Genomic DNA, 19,953 nt, shown 5'->3' on the forward strand with positions numbered 1-19,953 from the left:
TCGAGACTTAAATTTTTCAATATTACCATCTTTATCTCTCTTGATTCGGTAAACCCATTTTGAACCAATGGCCTTTTGTCCAGGAGGTAGCTCACACACTGACCATGTCTCATTTGCTTGTAAAGCGTCGTACTCTATTTGCATAGACTTTTCCCAATCCTGCGCATTTTGGCCATGTAATGCTTCTGCAACTGACTGCGGAGTTTCAATGTCTTCAATCTGATTAAGACTATTGATCAATTGGTACTGCTTTCTGGGCCTGCCTGGCTGACCTGTACGTATAATTTTTGGCCTGCCACGCCCATGTTTTACTACAGCTTCAACTTGTGGCAGCGCTACTTGGTCATTGTCGTCATCGTTGCCATCTTCTCCTGGATCGCTTGCGCTCACAAAATCCTCCTCTTCTTCTTCATTTGAGTCACTGTTGTACTCTTGCACCTCGGCAGGTTGCTCTGGGTGGTTTTTTGCAACCTCATGATTTGACTCAAACGGGATAATGTACGTCGTGAAGGTGTTTCTGTCTGAAATACTGCATGCATCAGTTGTTGCTATGTCAAACTCACCTTCAATGAATTTGACATCCCTTCTTTCAATAACTGTTCGCTTCTCGCGATCATATAGGCGATATGCCTTTGCTGTAAAGGAGTAACCAACAAAAATGTACTCCTTGCCCTTTGCTTGGAACTTGCTTTTTCTGACTTTGTCGAGTGCAAATGCCCGCGAGCCAAATACTCTCAAGTGCTGTACTGATGGCTTGCGATCCTTCCATACCTCAAATGGTGTGCTTCCATCTAATGCTTTTGTGGGACATCTGTTGCGCAAATAAACTGCTGTTGCAACAGCCTCTGCCCACAAAAATTCTTCAAGCTTTGAATGAATTAGAAGACTTTTTGCCATTTCAACGATGGTCCGATTAGCACGTTCGGCCACACCATTTTGCTGCGGAGTGTAAGGAACTGTTAATTGCCTCTTTATACCGCACTCGATCAAAAATTCAGTGAATTGCTTATTCACATACTCTGTTCCATTGTCGCTGCGCACAGCCTTTATTTTATTTCCTGTTTGGCATTCTACAAAAGTTTTAAACATTTTAAACTTTTCAAAAACTTGGCTTTTTGAGTGCATAAGGTAAACAAATATCTTGCGTGAGTAGTCATCAATAAAAGTTACGAAATATCGATTGCCTGCAAGCGACTTAACATTCATCGGACCACATACGTCTGTATGTACTAAGTCCAGTACTTGCTTTGAGACACGATTCGCTTTCTGTGGGAATGGCAATGCACAAATTTTTGCTTTATTACATGTATCGCAATTTATTTCTAATTGTACATTTTCAACTTTCATACCACGCACCAGTTGCTTATCATTAAGCAATTTCAAATCCTTAAAATTCAGGTGGCCAAATCTATTGTGCCATTTTATGGAAGATGAATCAGAACTATTTAGCATATGAACCTGATCAAGACTATGTTTGTAAACATACAAACCATTTTCGTGTCTTGCCCTTATTATCTCGTTGCCTTCTTTGTCTTTTATCAGCGCAATTTTCCCTTCAAATATGGTAGAATTCTCAAACTTTGCTGCAGCACTTACTGATAAAAAATTCATGCTTAAGTCAGGGACATATAAAACATTTTGCAGCTTTAATTTTATTCTATTGCAGTGCAACTCAACACTGCCACTGCCGGGTGAATCGATAAACTTATTTGCGGCCAACATTATCGACGTCTTTTTATCAGCATACGTAAGGAACATGCTGCGGTCGCAGCACATGTGCGATGTTGCACCACTGTCAACGCACCAAAAACTCTTTTGCTTCTCCTTGACACACGTGTGCATTAAGCATAGAGACTTTTCGTCCTTTTGGCTCTTTTTATCATCCTTCTTTTTATTTCGGCAATCGCTCGCTCGATGCCCTTCTTTTTCGCAATTAAAACATTTGCCTCGGAATGGCTGCTTACTGCTATTCTTTCTGCCTTTGCTTTCGACACTGTTGTTGTCCCGCGGTCCATTATGTTTGTGTGTATACACTGCTTCTGGTGTCCCTATGCCGTCTCTGCTAGCTCTTTCTTGCTTTCGCGTGGCCTCTTCTAACATTTTAACCTTGACGACTTCGAATTTGGGCAGCTCATCGCGTGTCTCAATCGCTATTACAAAATTTTCCCATGTGTCTGGTAGACTGCTCAAAAACATGATGACCTGCAACTCGTCATTGAGTTTGATGTCTAATTCTGCCAACTTTTCAATTGTCTCAACAAATGAATTGACATATGCGACTACATCGTCACCCTGCTGCATATTGAAACGTATTAATTTTTGATATAATTGGACCTTCCTAATCGGTCCAACTGAGACATGAATTTCCTTTAGTTTTTTCCATACAGCTGCAGATGTTGGGCATGACTTGATATGCATCAACTGTGTTGGCTTCAGATTTAAAATTATGTAAGCCATCGCTTTTTGGTCGACACTAACCCATTTTTCGATATCCTCACCATTTCCTTCTGGCTTAACATATTTTCCACACACAACATTCCATAGGTCCGCCACCACCAAGACACTTTTCATGGCCATATGCCATACGTCATAATTGTCCTCACCAAGTTTTTCTATTTGATGCGACATGTTCATTTTGACAATTTCACCACGTTATTCTTCGCACGAAATAAACTTTTTAAAAATTTAACAAAAGGAAGCTTTCAAAACCATAGACACTTTGTGTACTTATTTAACCGAAAACAACGAGACCTGGGCCCATAACCAATGTTGGGAAATTTCTAGTGTGCCTAAGATGCACATAAAGAAAACACACGTAGTGGTTCGGTTAAATGTTTAATGGAAACTTCAAAGCATGAGTACAAAAATCTGAACAAGTACTCAATTACAGAATGAGTACTGTGCTGATACAATGTTGCCAGATTATAAAGAAGCTTAACAGCTTATTGTCACTATTTTAACAAAATTTAACCCCAATTATTATTTTCTTACAAAGTTTAAATGTTTGTACATTGTTTTTCCTTCCAATTATGTTGTGCATTCCATTGAGCTATGTGTTTAAATCTGACATAATTCGACCTTTATTTGGTGCGTATTTCGAATGTTATCGAAATCTTTTATTTCCATTTATATTATATTCATTTTTCTTTTATTGTTTCTATCCTCTCCCATTCTATTGCTCTTTTTTTCTGTCATGTACAATCCCGAATATCGATCGACATGGTATGGTACCCTTTTTTTCCTGTTGCTGGTCGGTTGCCACCTGCAGAACCTACATCATTTTTGGGCCCTTGTCACAGTGCCGCCTAAAAAGCAGGCGACAAGCAACCTTTTTTCAATTTTGAGAGATTTTAAAGTGGGCGCAAAATCGTTGTCCTAGATAAACATGCAGACGCACAGGCACTTTAAAAATAATCACACGATTTATGACGCTCAATCTAACCGCTAATTTATAAGGCTTAAAACCAGGCATTGGCGTCTGTCTGCTCTATGGCCACGCCCCTATTTCGCCTGCCTTGGGACGCAAACGCTTTGTGCATTTTAAATGTATTGTGGCTTACACACGTTGCTTTTTAAGCATATTTAGTGCGCGCGAAAGAGATAGCCATATGTGTGCGTGTTGTGTGCCTTAACGTGTGTGTGTGTGCGTGTTGTGCGTGTGCATTAGATTCCGCTCGTGGTTTTTGCGTTTGCGGCTCAACACTCGCAAATTCAATTTCCACCGATGCCAGCGATTATTTTTCACTGCGTCCAAGCCACAAAAATTTAATGTTTAAAATGCTTCTAAAGCAAGAAGAGGGGTTGAGCGGTGTATAACATGCTGAAAATCTATTTACCATCCATCTAAAATACATACTAAATATCGAAAATTTCAAAAAAATCGGATCTCGGGTTAGTATAAATTGCGTTATTCAATTCTCTGAATATTCTAACCATTTTTCATTTCATAAATCTGTATTTATTTATGTAGTTTTTTTTTGGAAAGGAATTAGATTTTCCCATTTTGTTTAATAAAACATAATTTTTGTTATATTTTATTTTTATAATAATATTCACACATTCTTTTTATTAACCTTTCAGGATTGTTAGGAATATTTTGATAGATCTCGGGATCCTTCAAGCCGTAAGTGTAAGTTATTATTATCTTTTTTTCTGTATTATATTTTTCAATACAGCTTTGTTATTAGTCTGAGTTTTACAGGAAATATAAACTATCCTGCTTTAATCCACTTTCGCTGAAATAACTCAGTTTCTAAGGACTGCGATAATCAAAAAACATCATACATATTTCACTATAAATGGTCTAACATTTGTCCTTGCTTTTGACCTTTAACTAAATCAATTTCTCAAATATTCCAGGCATATTATTGATATTGCCATTACTATGGTCATAATTTGAATGAGCTAGTTATTTTTATATTTAAATATTAATTATATGAATTAAGTGACAAACAACCAATTTGAATAATTGAACTGCAGTAATCTCACAAAATGCATTTGAATTTTGTTTTTGCACGTACCGATTCAAATGTTGGCAAAAACAACACGCGTAAATGGGTTCAAGTAGGATCATCATCATTAACATTTGGCATAAGCAATCTCTCCCTTTCACTGTCTCTCTCTCTCTCTTTTTCTCACACTGTGTATATATCTCTTTCTCTGCTGCCACGCCCATACTATTCACGAGCAGCAGGCGCTGAAGCATAGCAACATATAAATTTGCCGCATAGTTTTATGGCGCGCCAAAACTTGTGCCAAAGTCTCGCAGAACAGAGACGAACAGAAAACCCCAATCAAAAGCCCCACCACCTACTTATGTGTGTGCCGGCAAGTGCTTGAGTATTGGTAACAAAATTAAATGTGCGCTAAGTAACGAGCAGCACAGTGTGTGTGTGGGCCGTGTGTGGGAGCTCGAACCTCTGGCAGCAAGTTACTCGGAGGGGGCTGTGCATTTACTACGACAAATTAAAAGCACTTGTGATTTTATTTTATGATATGATTTCTATGCGAAGCAAGCAAGAGAGACTCTTGAAAAATTATGCATATGTTAGAAGTCAACGGGCAGGTCTATAAATCGCACCAAAGCTCTGCTCTTAAGTGGATTGTCCCGAAACTTGCCGACAAGGAATGCGAACAATGTCGCAAATTGCGCTTGCTCTGCCAAAGTCAAAGCGCCTGCACAGACAACTTTAAGAATGTAATTTCTTCGAGTCAAGCAATAGTAATTATTACTTAATAGTAAATAATTTTTTTTTGTCTGGATAAGTAAAATGAATGGAAGTTAGACTTGGGCTTGGTTGTTTGATTGACATTAAATTTGCATATTTTTCTTATGACTTATACTTACTTTAGAACTAAATTTTTTTATATACATCGGAAGTGCTATGATTCGAACCTGGAACTCCCTTTTTTATTTGCAGTTTGAATAGTAAATTTATTAATTTTGTATGCTGTTTTTTATGGAAAGATACATAAGAAATGAAATATTAACAAGTAGTTCTTACTGTCTGTGACAGATAAAAATGTTCTCGTGTTCCGCACATTTGTGGACATTATTATATGAATAAATTTTAACGCAATTATTTATAACTTGAGTAACTACGGTCTTTAAAAGTTATAAAAAGTTGATTGCATTTTCAGTACTCCTTAAACGTTAAACATTGAGTAAGTGCTCTTCGGCAAACATTTCATAATAAATGGAGAAAAATGCAAGCCATGCTGAGAATCCTTTGTGCTTTTAAGCACACAGACTTCAGCCAATTAATTGCACATCGCAAAATTATAATTAATAACATGATTTAAAAAATAAAAAACAAACAGAACGAAAATAAAGCTGCTTGACCAAAAATAATATTAATGGGTTGCATTGCTGTCTCCGAGTTTCTCCGATTGATAAATGCTGTGGCAAATGGAATATAAACTGTGAAGAATGTGCGACAGTTTCTGGTTTGTACGGTGACAAATTGAAAACAACCGCACAGAACAATGCAACGAAGGTTCTCGCTCTCTCTCTCTCTCTTTCTCTCTCTCTGTCTTTAGCACTCAATCGTTTCTCTCGCTCTGTGGCCAGTCGAAAGCAATTGAAATCGCATGCAACTGTCATTAATCAAGTTGCAACTTTGCCACAAAACCGCACATGAAATCAACTCGAACTGTAAGTCGATTCTTGTAGCTGGACAAATTAGTGCAGGACAGCTAAAAAAAACACCTGAAGGGTAAGCACGAGCTAAAAAGCGTTAAGCTGTCAGGCATTTAAAGAGAAATTATACCCTATAGGCACAAGTAGTCAGTAAATTGGGTAGTGTAAACCTGTAGGGCTGGCAAGTTTGGGGGGATTTACGAATAGGCGAGTTATGTGCACAATTTGTGCGGCTTTGCTAAGTGTATAAAAATGTCAAATTAATTTCGAGTGCTTAAATGCACACACATTAGGCAGAAAACATGTAGTTGCTCTCTCTCTCTCTCTCTCCCTGTCTCACTCTCTGTCTGTGTATGTGTATGGAGAACTAGAGAATTTAGTGAGCATATTCCCCTATGAAATACATAAGCCTGGGCGGCAACTAAACTGGCAACATGTGGCATGCTCGAGTGACCCCCAAAAATATGCTACACAATTGTTAACAAGCCCAAGGCTTGACGACGCCCGTTCGTGTGCATGTGTGTGTGTGTATGCGTCGCCAAAAACGTTTTCATTCATGAAAATGTTTACACAAAATTACATTTGCCACAACTCTCTCTCTCTCTTTCTCTCTCTACTTGGGCTAACTAACTGCCAGAGCGTTGGGTAGCCGCCACAGTGCGGCAGCCATTTTCTCTAAATTACTCAGGCACACATATATCCCCAATGTGTGTGTGTGTGTATATGTGTGTATAATTTGCGTTGCCTTTCCATAAATAATGAAATGCTCTTTCGTTTTGTAGCTGTATCTACTAAGCTTGCGTGTGTTGTGTTTGTGTGCCTCGGCGACTTTTGTTTTTCACATGTGGCAAACTTTATGACCAACGCATGGGCGCACACACACCTACACACTCGCACACACACACACACACACCCACACAAAGTCCGTCTACGTTGCCAAACGGAAGCCAACTTACTTTACACACATGCCCCACATCCGTTTTACAAGTGGCATACAAATTTAATCTGTCGGTTTTCTGGGATTTCCTCATTTGTAGCAGATTATAATCTGCCAGAAACCCAGCCCATACCGCTCACAGGCCCTCTCTCTTCTTTAACCCTGGCCTAGGGTCAGTTGCCATCAATAGGCGTAAATTTGCTTTCGTTTACCAAAAGCTCACAGTGCCCAGCACAAACGTTAATGAGTTGCTAAGTGTTGGCGGTGTCGACTAGGGGGTAACTGGGGATCGTGTGTCCAGGGGTTGCTGCCAGCTCAATCAAGGGGTAGCTGGCAAGTTGCATTCAAGCTACGTTTGTTAGCTGTAATGGCATATGGACTTAATTGATAGACTCTTTCTTTTCATTTTACTCAGCAGCTCCTATTTCCAATAATTACTTGGTTGCCGTTGCGGTCCAGTGTAATGGTAAGGTATAGAATATCACGGCTTAAGTCAATTAATTTTTCTGTTACTCATAATTGTGTGCGTGTCTTAAATGCGGTAATGATAAAGATTCTTAACACATCAGTACATTTTATATATCATATTTTAAATATATATATACAAATTTAAACAAAATGACAAATATATAAAAATAAATAGATATATTTTTCAGCGTTTTCTCTGCAGCCAATTATTTATGTATATTTAATTCATAATTTATTATGTTTTTTTAGCTGCTTTCTCTAAATATACGCCTGCTATTTACTCAATGTTTTGGGCTCAACACCTATTTCTGATAATTCGCAAAAAATATACTTTGTATTTTGCTACGTAATTGTGCAAAGTTTGATTGAGAGAATGAAGCTCAACTTTTCTGATATTATTTTCTTGAAATTCGCTTAGTCATTTTATTGTTTTAACGCCTCACCTGCAACACTTTTAATGCTGTAAGCAAAACTGCCTGCCTCCAGGCAAAGCGCCGTTTTTAATAGGGCAAACAGTTTTCTTTGAGGAAGGTTTTCCTTACCTCTTAAAGTTTCCGTCAGCCACCTTCTGGAACTGTCGAAGCTGTGCAACAAACTTGTCTTGAATTATTGCCCAAAGGTAGCAACTGCAACTGTATAAATTCTATAAATTATATTATGCAACTGAGGGTGGCAACTCTGGCAACTAGGTAAACAAATGCTGCAAAGTTATTATTTTTTGGCTGCTCATAAATTTTCTGCTGGCATTTGGCGTTGATTTTGCAGGCCAAAAGCTTTAGCTTTCTTTAATATTTATGAAAACAAAGGCCTGTCACCAAACACCAACCACTCCCGAAGGCTGTGTGTTCTCGGTGTGTGTGTGTGTGTGTATGACTGTGTCTCATTCATTTATGCATGTTGTGTACACATTTGATAGCTGTCAACACACGAGACGGTGTCGGCCTGCTTAAGTGCCCTTCATCATATTTTATGTAGCATGCAACATGGCAAGGCACCGCCAACGAGTTTTACGAGCTTTAGAAGACCAATTCACAGCCGGTGGCATTAACCTGACACATACTCGTTTGAGTATCCGTACGAGTCACTCGTAAACTCAACTTGAACTCGTGACTGAGCCACTGAGCCATAGAGCTTCAGTCAGAGTCTGAGTCTCGGATATTATGCTTCAGTCGGGCCTGCTGTTATTTCACAAATGCCGAGTTATACAGGAAATTAACACGAGTAAAAATCAGCAATAAGCCTACTGCACATCCTTCCATCCTTGGCCAAATGGCTGGCAACAATGCTACAAGCCGTTTACGTCACCAATAAATGTTCAAATAAGCAAAGTTATTTACAGTTGCCAGTCGACAGGCAATGGAGGGGAACAGCAGGCCACAATTGTAGCTCATAAAGCAGCTGAAATGTTGCTGGAAGAACTGAGAAGGGAGCGAAGGGGCGTGCTAAGCCTTTTACTGTGTAGGCTGTCCAAAATTTATTGTAAATGGTCTGGCCATAAATGCTATGGAAATTGCCAGCTAAAAACGGGTTGACTTGCAAGTTGGGGCAGAAAACGCTTTTTCAAATAAATTTTCTTAATATAAAAAAATAATTTAAAAACTCGTTAGGTCCAGAAAATAATTAACACGTACAGTTTTTTCCAATTACTTGCATAATTTGTATATTTAAAATTATGTTGTTTAGTACCATAAACTTAAAAAAGGGCCTGGGTTGAACTAATGTTTGCACTTAAGTTGGATTTAGCTTTTCAAATCGTTGCGCCAGGTTCCTTAGATTTTCTTCTATTTTAGTATTTAGTTCCAGATTTGTCAAAAGAAAGAAGAACACCTTCATCTAAACTTTGACCACTTTGAGTTTGTTGTTTTCGCTTTAAGATCTCTTCTCTTTTTATTTTCCCTGCTGTTAATTATGTATTTTAACAATTACTTCAAGTTGCCCTCGTTTTGCGCGAACCTCAGAACGTTCGCGTTTGTGTTTCTTCTTTTTTCTCTGACGTTGCTCGGCAATTACAGTGAAATGAGTTTGAAAATAAATTCACATTAATTCTTGTTGTTTCGGCAATTTGTTTTAAAGTTTTTGGCCAACGCCCCACATTTAATTGCCCAAGCAGGCGTTATACAAACCACCCGCCAGCCGCTGCCTAACCAAGCGCACATGGAGCCTATGAATGTGGGCAAAGAGCTGGGTAGGCTCAATAGGGCAGCAGAAACAACAACAACAATGTCGCGGCTGGTTGATTGTCGTTGTAACGCTGTGGCGACACATTGGCTAAACGTGAGTCGAATAAGGACATAGTCGGAATCAGTGCCAAATGTCAAAGGATACCCAGAAGGCGACAGAGACGGGGGACAGAGCTAAAGTCGGAGCCTGAATCTGTGCTGCAGTTGGAGCCTGAGTTGGAGCCTTGGTGCTGCACTTGAGTATGTATTTCACTTACGGCTTTTATGGCAATTGGCGTGAAATTTGTAAAATGCATTTTTGTCGGCTCTGGTGGAGTGTTTGTTGTCTGTGTGTTTCTATCTGTCGCCTGGCCTGTTGACTAAATTGAGTTTCAATTGCCGGCACATGGCAGCACGTGTGGGAATACTCGATTGTTTTTCTGGCGCCTATTGGGCTCGTGTGGCATTGTTTATGCATGTGAGCAGTTGCATTCGACTGGAATTCTCTCGCTCTTTCTTTCCCTGTCTCTCTCTTCCATTATATCCAATTACCTGTTTCTCTGTGAAGCCAGCAGCTGTCTAAATAATTGAGGCATAGTTTTTCACAACTTTGCTTTACGTTGCATTCAATTAATCTAATATGCAACTGTTTTGGCATACGATAAGCCCCATATAATACTTTGTGCTACAAACCACGTGCCACAAAATGTTACTCCACATAAATGTGCAATACGCAACAATAATTAAACGTCATACGCGTCGTATGCGCAACGTTCCTCAAAGTATATTGTGTAACAATCGCACAGGTGGAAGATTCGGATGTAAAACCTATTTACAGCTTGTCAAAACACAAAATACGTTTTGTAATACGCATTACATAACCGAGAAGCGTAATGCATGGCAATTTGTTGACAATATAATCTTACATTTGATAGAGCTCTGAAATTGGCATACATTTTGGCCTCGATTGGGAACAAATGTGGTTGCTGCTAGTAACATGACTATTGAAAAATAATCAAGGAAAACTTTCGATATCAGACATTTGTGAAACTTAGCTATTCAAATTGTTGTTGAATGAATAATTAATTAATTCAACTATTTGAAAACGGTATTTCGAATGATATTAAGCATGGTTTACACTTTTTATTTGATTTTCACAGTAAATAATTATAAATTACATCAAGACAAGTTGCTTCAACAGTTACTTTCTCAGATACATATCGAATTTATAAGTTACTCAGCTTTGTTAAATTTAGTTCAGTGCATTTTTCAATTATTTATACTATCCCTTATTATGCGCTGTGTAGTTAACCGACCCTCTCACATCCGCTTTTGACATGCTGCCTATCCGGTTAACTGGCTTGTTAAGCTTTCAGGTAACGTAGCCATCGATTCCTGATGCAAGCACCCTCTGCGCCCTACTCAGAGCATCTCATGCGTTTAGAATTTCACACCTCACGCTTGCTCGACTGTACCTGCTGTCACTTCAACTGTTACTTCAACTTAAACCTCAACGGCAACAGCGATAAGCAGAGAGGCATGGCCCGTTGCCATTGCAGTTGCAGTGGCAAATTGCCGGCATAAACTTCAGTTTCATCTCGTATGCAGTTGCCCTCCTTTTTATATATGTATGTTGGCCCCCGTAACGTAACAAAGTGGCATAAACTTGGCTAACATATGGCTGCAGTTGACGCTCTGCCTGTCAGCTGCCGCTGTTGATGCTGCTGCAGTTTGTTGCTCTTGGCCATCGTCTGGCGTTTGTTGATTTGTTTGTTTGTTTGTTTGTTTTGCCCGCAACTTTTTTGCACTTGCAACAAAGTGCAATCTTATGTGCCACATGGCATGACAGTATAAAAAGGCCAAAGCCTGACAATAATTATGGCATGCGCTATTATGGCTCTTTTCCTCAGTAATCAAATTTATACAGCTGCCTTCTCGCTCACTCCTCCATCCTTCATCCATAAAAAATGGCTGCCAGCGTGCCAAGTGGCAGTTGGAGTATGGGTGGCTGCAGCCGCTGAAGCCACTTTAACATGCACCGCAAAAACAAACAAAACAAAGGGAAATGGCAACAAAACCGCAACAACAACTTGAGGCAAGTGGGCAACTGCCTCAGTGCCAGTCGCAGTCCCAGTCCAACTCCCACTCCCAGATACAGTCGCTGTCTCTGTCTTTGCCTCACTCCTTGGCCAGGATGCAACTTGCAACTTGGCTGCCTCATTCGCTGCCAAGAGGCGGAAACAATGCAAGAAAAAGAAATTAAAACTTGTGCCGCTGTTAAATAAAAAATGTGCTAGCCGCAAAAGGCAAAACTTTTTCAATACCTCGTAATCCAAAGAAGCTTAGCAACTGTATTAATCTTCAGTATTTATCAGGAATGATAATAATAAATATTTTTTTTATCGATTGAGTATCTGTACTTAAAAAAAAAAAAAGCACACCTTGCTTGATTTGGGCAAAAAGATCCCAGCAGAATATTTTAGATTATAAATTTGTGTTTTTAGTTTTGGTAAAAATATTTTATAAAAGTTAATTTAAGCTAGACTCTTAATATTTTTATAATTTTTAATACTTATTTCGAATTGATTTGAACAATTTTTAGCGTAAACATTGTTGTAAATTTGTTCAATTAATAGAATTTAATTTGTTTTAACTTTTTGCTAATAGCATATTTTTATTCTATGCACATATTCAATTATAAGTTCATCTAGGTATAGCTACAGGGTACTTTACAAGTCAATTTCTCTTTATAGTCTGTAAGTATTATGTTTTTTTGTAGTTCTTTCCTTTGTTTAGCTGTTGGCCATTGTCGGCTTCGGCTAACGCGCCGCGGCAAGTGCAATGATTCATTAGCAGGCGTCATAGCTGACGCAGGAGGCAGTTGAGCGAATGACTGAGATGAGTTGCTGGCAACCAAGTTGCCAACCATTCAACACCCATATCCATTCATTCAAGCATTCAGTCAGTCAGTCAGTCTGTCAGTCAGTCAAACAGACAGCTGCTGGCAGAATTACTTCCGCTTCGCTTAATTGCATTAGGCAGACCCGCGGAGACCCATAGATAGACATTGGCGGAGAAGATTGTTGGAAGGGGGGGATACGGAAAGCTAAAGGGCAACGGGACCGTAAAAGTTTTTGGGCGTCTTCCCTTGCCCGCTGCCCTCCGGCAATTGCAGTTGCAGTTCAGTCATGGCAAACCGCAAACACGTTCACACATGAGCGGCATTCAGAGTTCTTGCCATTGTTGCCACTGTTGTTGTTGTTGTTTTTTTTATTGTTCTTGCAGCTACTTGTTGTTGTAATTTGCATTATTTTCATTAACAAAAGTACAACTTGCTCTACGCTTTTCGTCACGCTGTTTCGCTGCCTGCCAAGGCTCAGGAATACGTTTGCATTTCCGACACAATAGTTTCTCCTTCTTTTTTTTTTTTGTTGTTCGCTCGGAAGTGAAGGGCAACCCTGGCAACTGTGGATTGAGTGGTACACTGTGAATGGTGGGGGAAGCTTTACAGCAATAAACTTTAATTAAAATGCATAAAAGTGTGGACGGAATAAAGTAGTGAAAGGTTCAAGAAAACTGGCTCAACAGCTAACAACAGGATACAGGACAACATATTTTTCCAAGTTCTTGACAATCTAAGTTTATAAAATATATAAATTTGTTTTTTACCATCTAATGCAAAATTGTATGAGGTTCTTGATATTTTTAGTATAATTTAATGCAACAAGTAATGAAATTACTTATCGTCAGCCGACTTAACACAGATTCCTATGTTCCAGAGTAAATATTAAGATTGACGATTTTAACATAGACAGAATTTCTGTTATTTAACAGAAATGTTAATCTTTTTGAGCAGCGTTAAAACATATTTGAATCAAGTTCCTTAGCTGAGAATTGTAATAATATTAATATTATATCTGCGTACTAGAGATATTAATAAGATTCAAATTAATTTGCAATCTTCTTACTCATTTATTTGCCTTTAAACACACATACTTCCAAATAAGTTATCACTCGCAATTCAGAATTTTATTAAAGAAAAAAATGCGTAAAAAGACAACGCAGCAAAAAGCTACTTGTAAGATGATTTATGAACAGCTTTAACATCTCTAGAAGTCTCACAAATTTTGGCATTGCTTTAAGAGAACTTTTTGCTGAAACTGGAAAACTAAATCATTGTATTCAGTATTTCCCCCGGGTGAAACAGTGCTGCGAGTTCTGTATCTGCGGCAAACAAAAGTTTATCTGACAAATACATTTCAATTGTTATGCGAACATTAAAACAATGCGTCAGCTATGGAGTGCCTCCCACCCGCCGTTCCACGCCCACCGCCCCCCCGCCCTGTCCCGCTTCAAAAATGACAAATGAAACTCAAAAGTTTAATGAACCGCAGCAACAGTCGCAAAACGAAATTTTGCTGTACATAATGAGATGAGGCCAGCAAAGTTTGGAGCTGGTTTCAACGGAGTATTCCTTTTTTTTCGGAAGAGAGGGTAAGGGCGTGATGGCGGCAATTATATTTTGCCCACAAAATGTACAGCTCAATGCGCTGCCCTCAGTGCAATAATACTCATAGTCAGCGAAGCAGTTGTCAAAATTAACTAAATGCGGCACTTCTCATTAATCTCTGTCGCCCAGCAGAGGCAGTAACAGCAGCCGCAGTAGCTCTCAGCGCCAGAGGCAGCTGTATGAATGACCAGCCAGCCAAGCAGCCAGTCAAGTTTGCTGCACAATGTGAATTCTCCTAATAATAACTAACAATGCCGTGAACGACAGATCTTGACCAGCAAATACTCTTTAGAAGTAGTCAAGCTCAATTTGCATTTCTTAATAGCTGTGCTTTGTTTTAGTCGAACTCGGCGACAATGAGATATTAAGTTTAGGTATATGCATACCCAAAATAAATACGCTATATTCTTAAATAAATTATGAACAGTCAAAAAATAAGGCGAAAACTTTGAGCATCTGAGCAAAGTGAGGCATGTCTATCAAGCTTCTGCTTATAATAAATGCTTGCTTTTTCTTAAATAATGTTTACAATGCCTGTTACATACATATGCTTAAATAGTGCATACCCCATGTGCAACGTTTAACGTTTACAGGGCATAAAAATGAAAAATTTACTCAAAATGACAGCAGAAAGTTGCGTGGCTGTTGTTGATTCCCCATAGAAGCTGCTGCTGTTGCTGTTTTATATCTTGGTCAACAAGAAAGACAAAAATGAAAAAAATATGAAAACAAAAATACCAAAAACTGGAGACTTAACAGAAGCAAGTGCTCGAAAACTGGACGCATGTGGCACAGCTTTAGAGAGTTAATCATTTTGTTTTAGCAATTTGTTTGATATATGTTTTGTCAGCTGTGTGGGCAACGGGGTGGTTGGTACGCTTCATAAATGACATTGCGAGCAAATTTAATTAACACAGTTCAGCACAAAAAGCACATGAAAATAAATGGATCAACATTCTAAGCAGATAATGAACTGTGGGAGTGGGGTGAGGAGGGTGTCTGACTAAAACTTGTTAATTTATGAAGATCTGCAGTAGAGCGACAACGGCTTAAAAAGATTGGAATAGTTTTAAGATGCTATCCCGAATTATTTTATCCCGAACTGGTTTCTTCGGGTTGCCTAAAACAAATTTGTCCTGCATGAAGACAGAGTATTATACATAATTTAAGATCTAAAACTTTATTTAAAGTCCCTAAGTTCGCTTTTTAAGCTCGTTTACACCCTCTTTTTAGTTACGCCAACACATGGCCCTAACTAACCTAAGGCTTAACCACGCACACACACACACACACCCACACACGCAAATGTCTTTTGAGCAGCTGTCAGGCGCGATTTAAAGTTTTCGCTGTGCTTGCTTGGTCGCGGCTTTCACCTTTCATTTATTACCCCATAATTTAAATGGGCAAACCGAGCAATAATCCTTAATTGCTCATTTTACTTAAGCATATTTTCTTGATACTAGAATAGAGAGTGGCACGGTCTGCAGGGGCTTTTCGGGGTATTTGGCTTTACCTTTTTACCTTTAGCTTTTCATTTAAAATGCCCAGCGCAAACAAAGTTAACAACGGAGCAGGGCGCGGGCAAGGGGCGGCGAGCGAGGTGCGGGCCTGTTAGAGTGTGAAACTTTGCCAGCGCCAGTCTGTATGCCACGTTTTTCATTATGCATGTGCTATACACAAACACGCAAAGACTCACACACACTCACACTCACACACACTCACACTCACACACACTCACATTTTTAGGCCTTTCAGCGGCGACCGCGTGTGTATTCTCACGAGCTGGGACACAAAGAAGAAGACGATGTCGACGGATGTGCACTTGCAATTTACCTGCAACGTGGCGTATGCAAAATATTTGCATTGATAAACAGCTTCCAGCACTGCACTTGCCAAAGCAGCGTCCTCTAGTGAAGTGTATGTAGGTATTTGTAGGTGTGTGTATGTGCCCCACGGGCATTGTACAGTGGCCACTTAGCCCAAACCAAATTTGCATAGACTATTAAGGAAAATTCTTTTGCCTGCTGCTATATATCGCTTTAGCCCCTTTAAAAAAAAGATGCGCTCTTCAATGAAATCTATACAGAAAACGATTCATGTTAATAAAATATCTTATCTGTGTGTCTTAATATATGAATAATTACAAAACTTTGAAAAAGTGATAGGACAAAAGCGGATATTACCCTTGGGAACTGGCCGTTAGTGGAACTATCACAATAAACACTTTTTAAGCAATAATCTGTAAATGTATATGTATATATACATATGTATGTTGAAACTAGCTAAACCAGAAACCTTTCAATACCTGTACTCAATTTTGTTATATATTTCTTAAAATTTTACTAAAATAAAACATTATGAACTGTCTGGCAAAAAAGCCAGAAACTAGCTATAAATTAGTTTCCAACCCAATTTTAGTTAGTCGTTCGCTCTTTTTTAATTTAATAGGTTCGCTTGAAGACTTTTGTTTAAAACAAAAGCCGCAAAATTTGTGTTCCTTTTGAGGTGGTTCAGGCACATAACGCAAAACCAAATTCAAATCAATTTTAACCAATGTGCAACGCCCGCAACACACACACTCACCCATAGCACTTAAAGTTTTTCATTTAAAGTTTTGAAAGGTAGCTTTGCAGGTAGCTTAGGGGTTTGTTATACACTCTCCCACACCCATTCGTTCAACCTTTCTATGCAAACGTGGCTTATCGATTCGCATAGCGACACACACAAACTGAGCGGAGCGCCGGAATTTTTTTTTATCACATATAAATATATATATATATGTGTATATACATATACGTTTTCTGTGGTAGTTGCTCTTTTAAACACCCTTTGGCTGCCCACAGTTACGCAAAGGTTAGAAACGTTTGCATTTATCGATTATAATTACTATTAACAGCCATTGAAAAACGCAACGACCTTCACAGCGCTGGGCGTAATTATAACACCACCCAGCGCTTTAATTGCGCTTTTATTGAATTTACAACAGAGCACGTTAATGCACTGAGACGCGCAGATATTGAGATACGGCGACACTGAGACATGCAGCTATTGCAGCCGACAAGTCATGAAAATGCGGCTGCCTTTTAAAGTCGTGACTACGCGCTTCATTGAGCAAACCAACAGCAGAAGCAAGAGAAATACAAATGTGGGAAGGCGAAGGCATCGTCATGCCAGCTTTTCAGAGGAAGCATCCAGGGCACAGCTCATGGAGCGTAAATATGTTTGAATAAAAAAAGTATTTTTTATGGACATGCATAGACTGAGAATCGAGACTAGTATCTATTTGGTTAGTGAAGCTTCAAAGTTTGAATTGAGTATGATTGAAAGGTCAGAAGCAGTTGGCTTTGGGTAGTGGGTGGGAAAAAAAAGAAAGAGACAGACATAGCCAGCGAAAAATTTACGTGCCAAATGGTCAAAAATATTTACGTTAGCTCAACTTAAATCTAAAATCTATTACATTTTGAGAAACTTAGAACTAATCCAAATATTTGCACTGTATAACATTTAACTTCAATGTTTAAGCATAAAAGAAAATAATGGTTCGAAATCCAATAAAATAAATATTCCATGTTTCGGTCCAGACTTTAAACAATTGCCTCGCATTTTCACAACAATTTAAACATTAATACCATATAATGGTATAATTTAAACAAATCTTGTTTTAAAGCTTAAAAACATTGTGCTATTATTTATGAGTTTTATCTGTAGAAAATTTAATTTTATGGTAGCCTCAAAAACTTGGCTTGTCAGCACTTTGGACAGCTTTTGACTGCCATTTGCTGTGCTTTAGAATGCCAAATGCATGATGCATGATAATACGCTACGCACATACTCACACTCACATACGAGTGGCATGTGGCATGTGGCATGTGGCAGTGTCGAGTTGCATTCGATAACAAATTTCGTGAGCAAAATAACATTAAGCGTATGAGAAAGAAGAGCAATAGTCACAGAGAGCAGTCGTGGCATAGAGACATGAAGTGAAACCCACAGAAGAGTTGTTCGTTTACAATTGCAGCCGTTGTTGTTGTTGTTGTTGTTGTTGTTGTTGTCAGTCTGTGTCTGTCGTTACATGCAGCTAGGGAAAACAATTTAATGATGTTGTAGCAGACCCATTCATGATGCTGTCGATGCTCGTGTGTATTTTGTAACTGAGCAACTGTTGAGCCGACAGCTGCAAGGTTTGAGAGTTTTCCTCCTTACTCGCCCATTGACTTTATTATAATACAGAATGAGAGTAAGTGGCAGTCGGTTGCGTAATACCCTGTATAAAGTGTCTACAAAAATAGCTTGAAATTTTAATCAGATCCCGATTTATATAGTTGTAAAATTTGCGGAAATTAATCCTATAAATATCATGCATATTTTCATTATATATATATATATATATATATATCATATTATAAGTTTCATGTCCATATACCCTTAAAACGTACAGATAGCCGTTCCACAAAACCAGTCTGCTCTTTACCACTTTGTTTATAGGCAATGGGGGGGGGGGGGGGAAAAACTATAGCATAACTTTGTGCGCTGCGGCTATGCATATTGGCAGCTGCGTTTATTTACTTAACTTGTCTTTTTGTTGTCCGGCGGTTCTGTGTGGCGGCAGCCTTAATTAAACGTAATTAAAAAGTTGGCTTCACACGCGTTTGGTAATGCGCTGTCCACTCACTCAGCCCCAAAACCCCCTCACCATGCTTCTACTTGTCAGCGCCAAATGTTGCCCAGTCAGCAGCATCAGCATCATCCACTTCCTGTGCTTCCCGACTAATGGCTCAAAGTGGTCCCAGTTACCGCAGAACCTTTTACTTTTTTTATGACTCGGGCCCCTTGGAACCCCTTTAATGGTCACTTCTGAGCATTTTTGCGCATAATTAGACAAAGTTTGACTCTGGCAAAACTTCTGCTTTTGGCCGCAAATGTGCGCACACTTTTCGAGTATATGAAGTTCGACATAAGAAGACGGCGAAATGCTGCAATTTTAATGTAGACCTCCGACCCCCTCTCTCTCTCTCCCTTTCTCTCTCTCAGCATCATCTCTCCATCTCTCTCAACATACAATCAAAGTTTTTGGTTATACCTGGCCATTCGGGCTTGGAATTGGCTTGAAATACCCTCAGAAGTGTGAAGGCTACTATTAATCCTTTAGGTGTTTTATATTTATATCTGCCATTTACTTTATCTATTTTATTTTTTTCTATATTTAAATGTATATGAATACATTTGTGCTTTGATACATAAATATATGTGTATATATATCTGAATCTCTACATTTGTACCTTCGTATTTTTTGTATATATTTGTTATCTATTGCAGGATATGTATCTTTGCTTCTGCATCCATTTTCTATGTATTTATATATTTTGTATAAATGTTTTATCTGTATCTGTTTCTTGTTATCTGTATCTACATTTGTATCTGTATGTTGAGTCCTTGTATTTATTCCAGTGTTTGCATCTAAGCATCTGTATCTTTCTATAAGCAGCTATGTATTTGTATGTGTTTATATTTATTTATCCATCCGTATGTATATCGCATATATGTACCTATATCTGTTTCTGTAGCTCACTCTGCATAATTTTCGTATAATTTATGACTACCCTAACTTAATTATATTTGATTTGTGCACCATGATTTTTATTTCTAAATTTAATTCCCTTGCGCTATAAATAACTCCTGTTGGCACACGTGCCAAGCAATACTCAGATGCCATATAGATATATATATATATATGAGGAAC

At 38.7% G+C, this 19,953-nt stretch overlaps 2 protein-coding genes across 2 annotated transcripts in view; one reads left to right on the forward strand and one right to left on the reverse strand.

The window, feature by feature from the left end:
- Positions 1–4,104, forward strand: part of LOC6628335 (alpha-ketoglutarate-dependent dioxygenase alkB homolog 4) — a 61,424-nt gene extending 57,320 nt beyond the window's left edge. Inside the window, exon 4 of the mRNA XM_032437796.2 lies at positions 4,081–4,104. Coding sequence (XP_032293687.1) covers positions 4,081–4,089 — 9 coding nt within the window. The 3' untranslated portion in view covers positions 4,090–4,104. The remainder of the gene's footprint in view (positions 1–4,080) is intronic.
- Positions 1–19,953, reverse strand: part of nAChRalpha6 (nicotinic acetylcholine receptor alpha6) — a 112,720-nt gene that overhangs the window by 51,651 nt on the left and 41,116 nt on the right. The window lies entirely within an intron of this gene.

The sequence above is a fragment of the Drosophila virilis genome, chromosome 4, assembly GCF_030788295.1.
Source record: "Drosophila virilis strain 15010-1051.87 chromosome 4, Dvir_AGI_RSII-ME, whole genome shotgun sequence".
Taxonomy (NCBI): Eukaryota; Metazoa; Arthropoda; class Insecta; order Diptera; family Drosophilidae; genus Drosophila; species Drosophila virilis.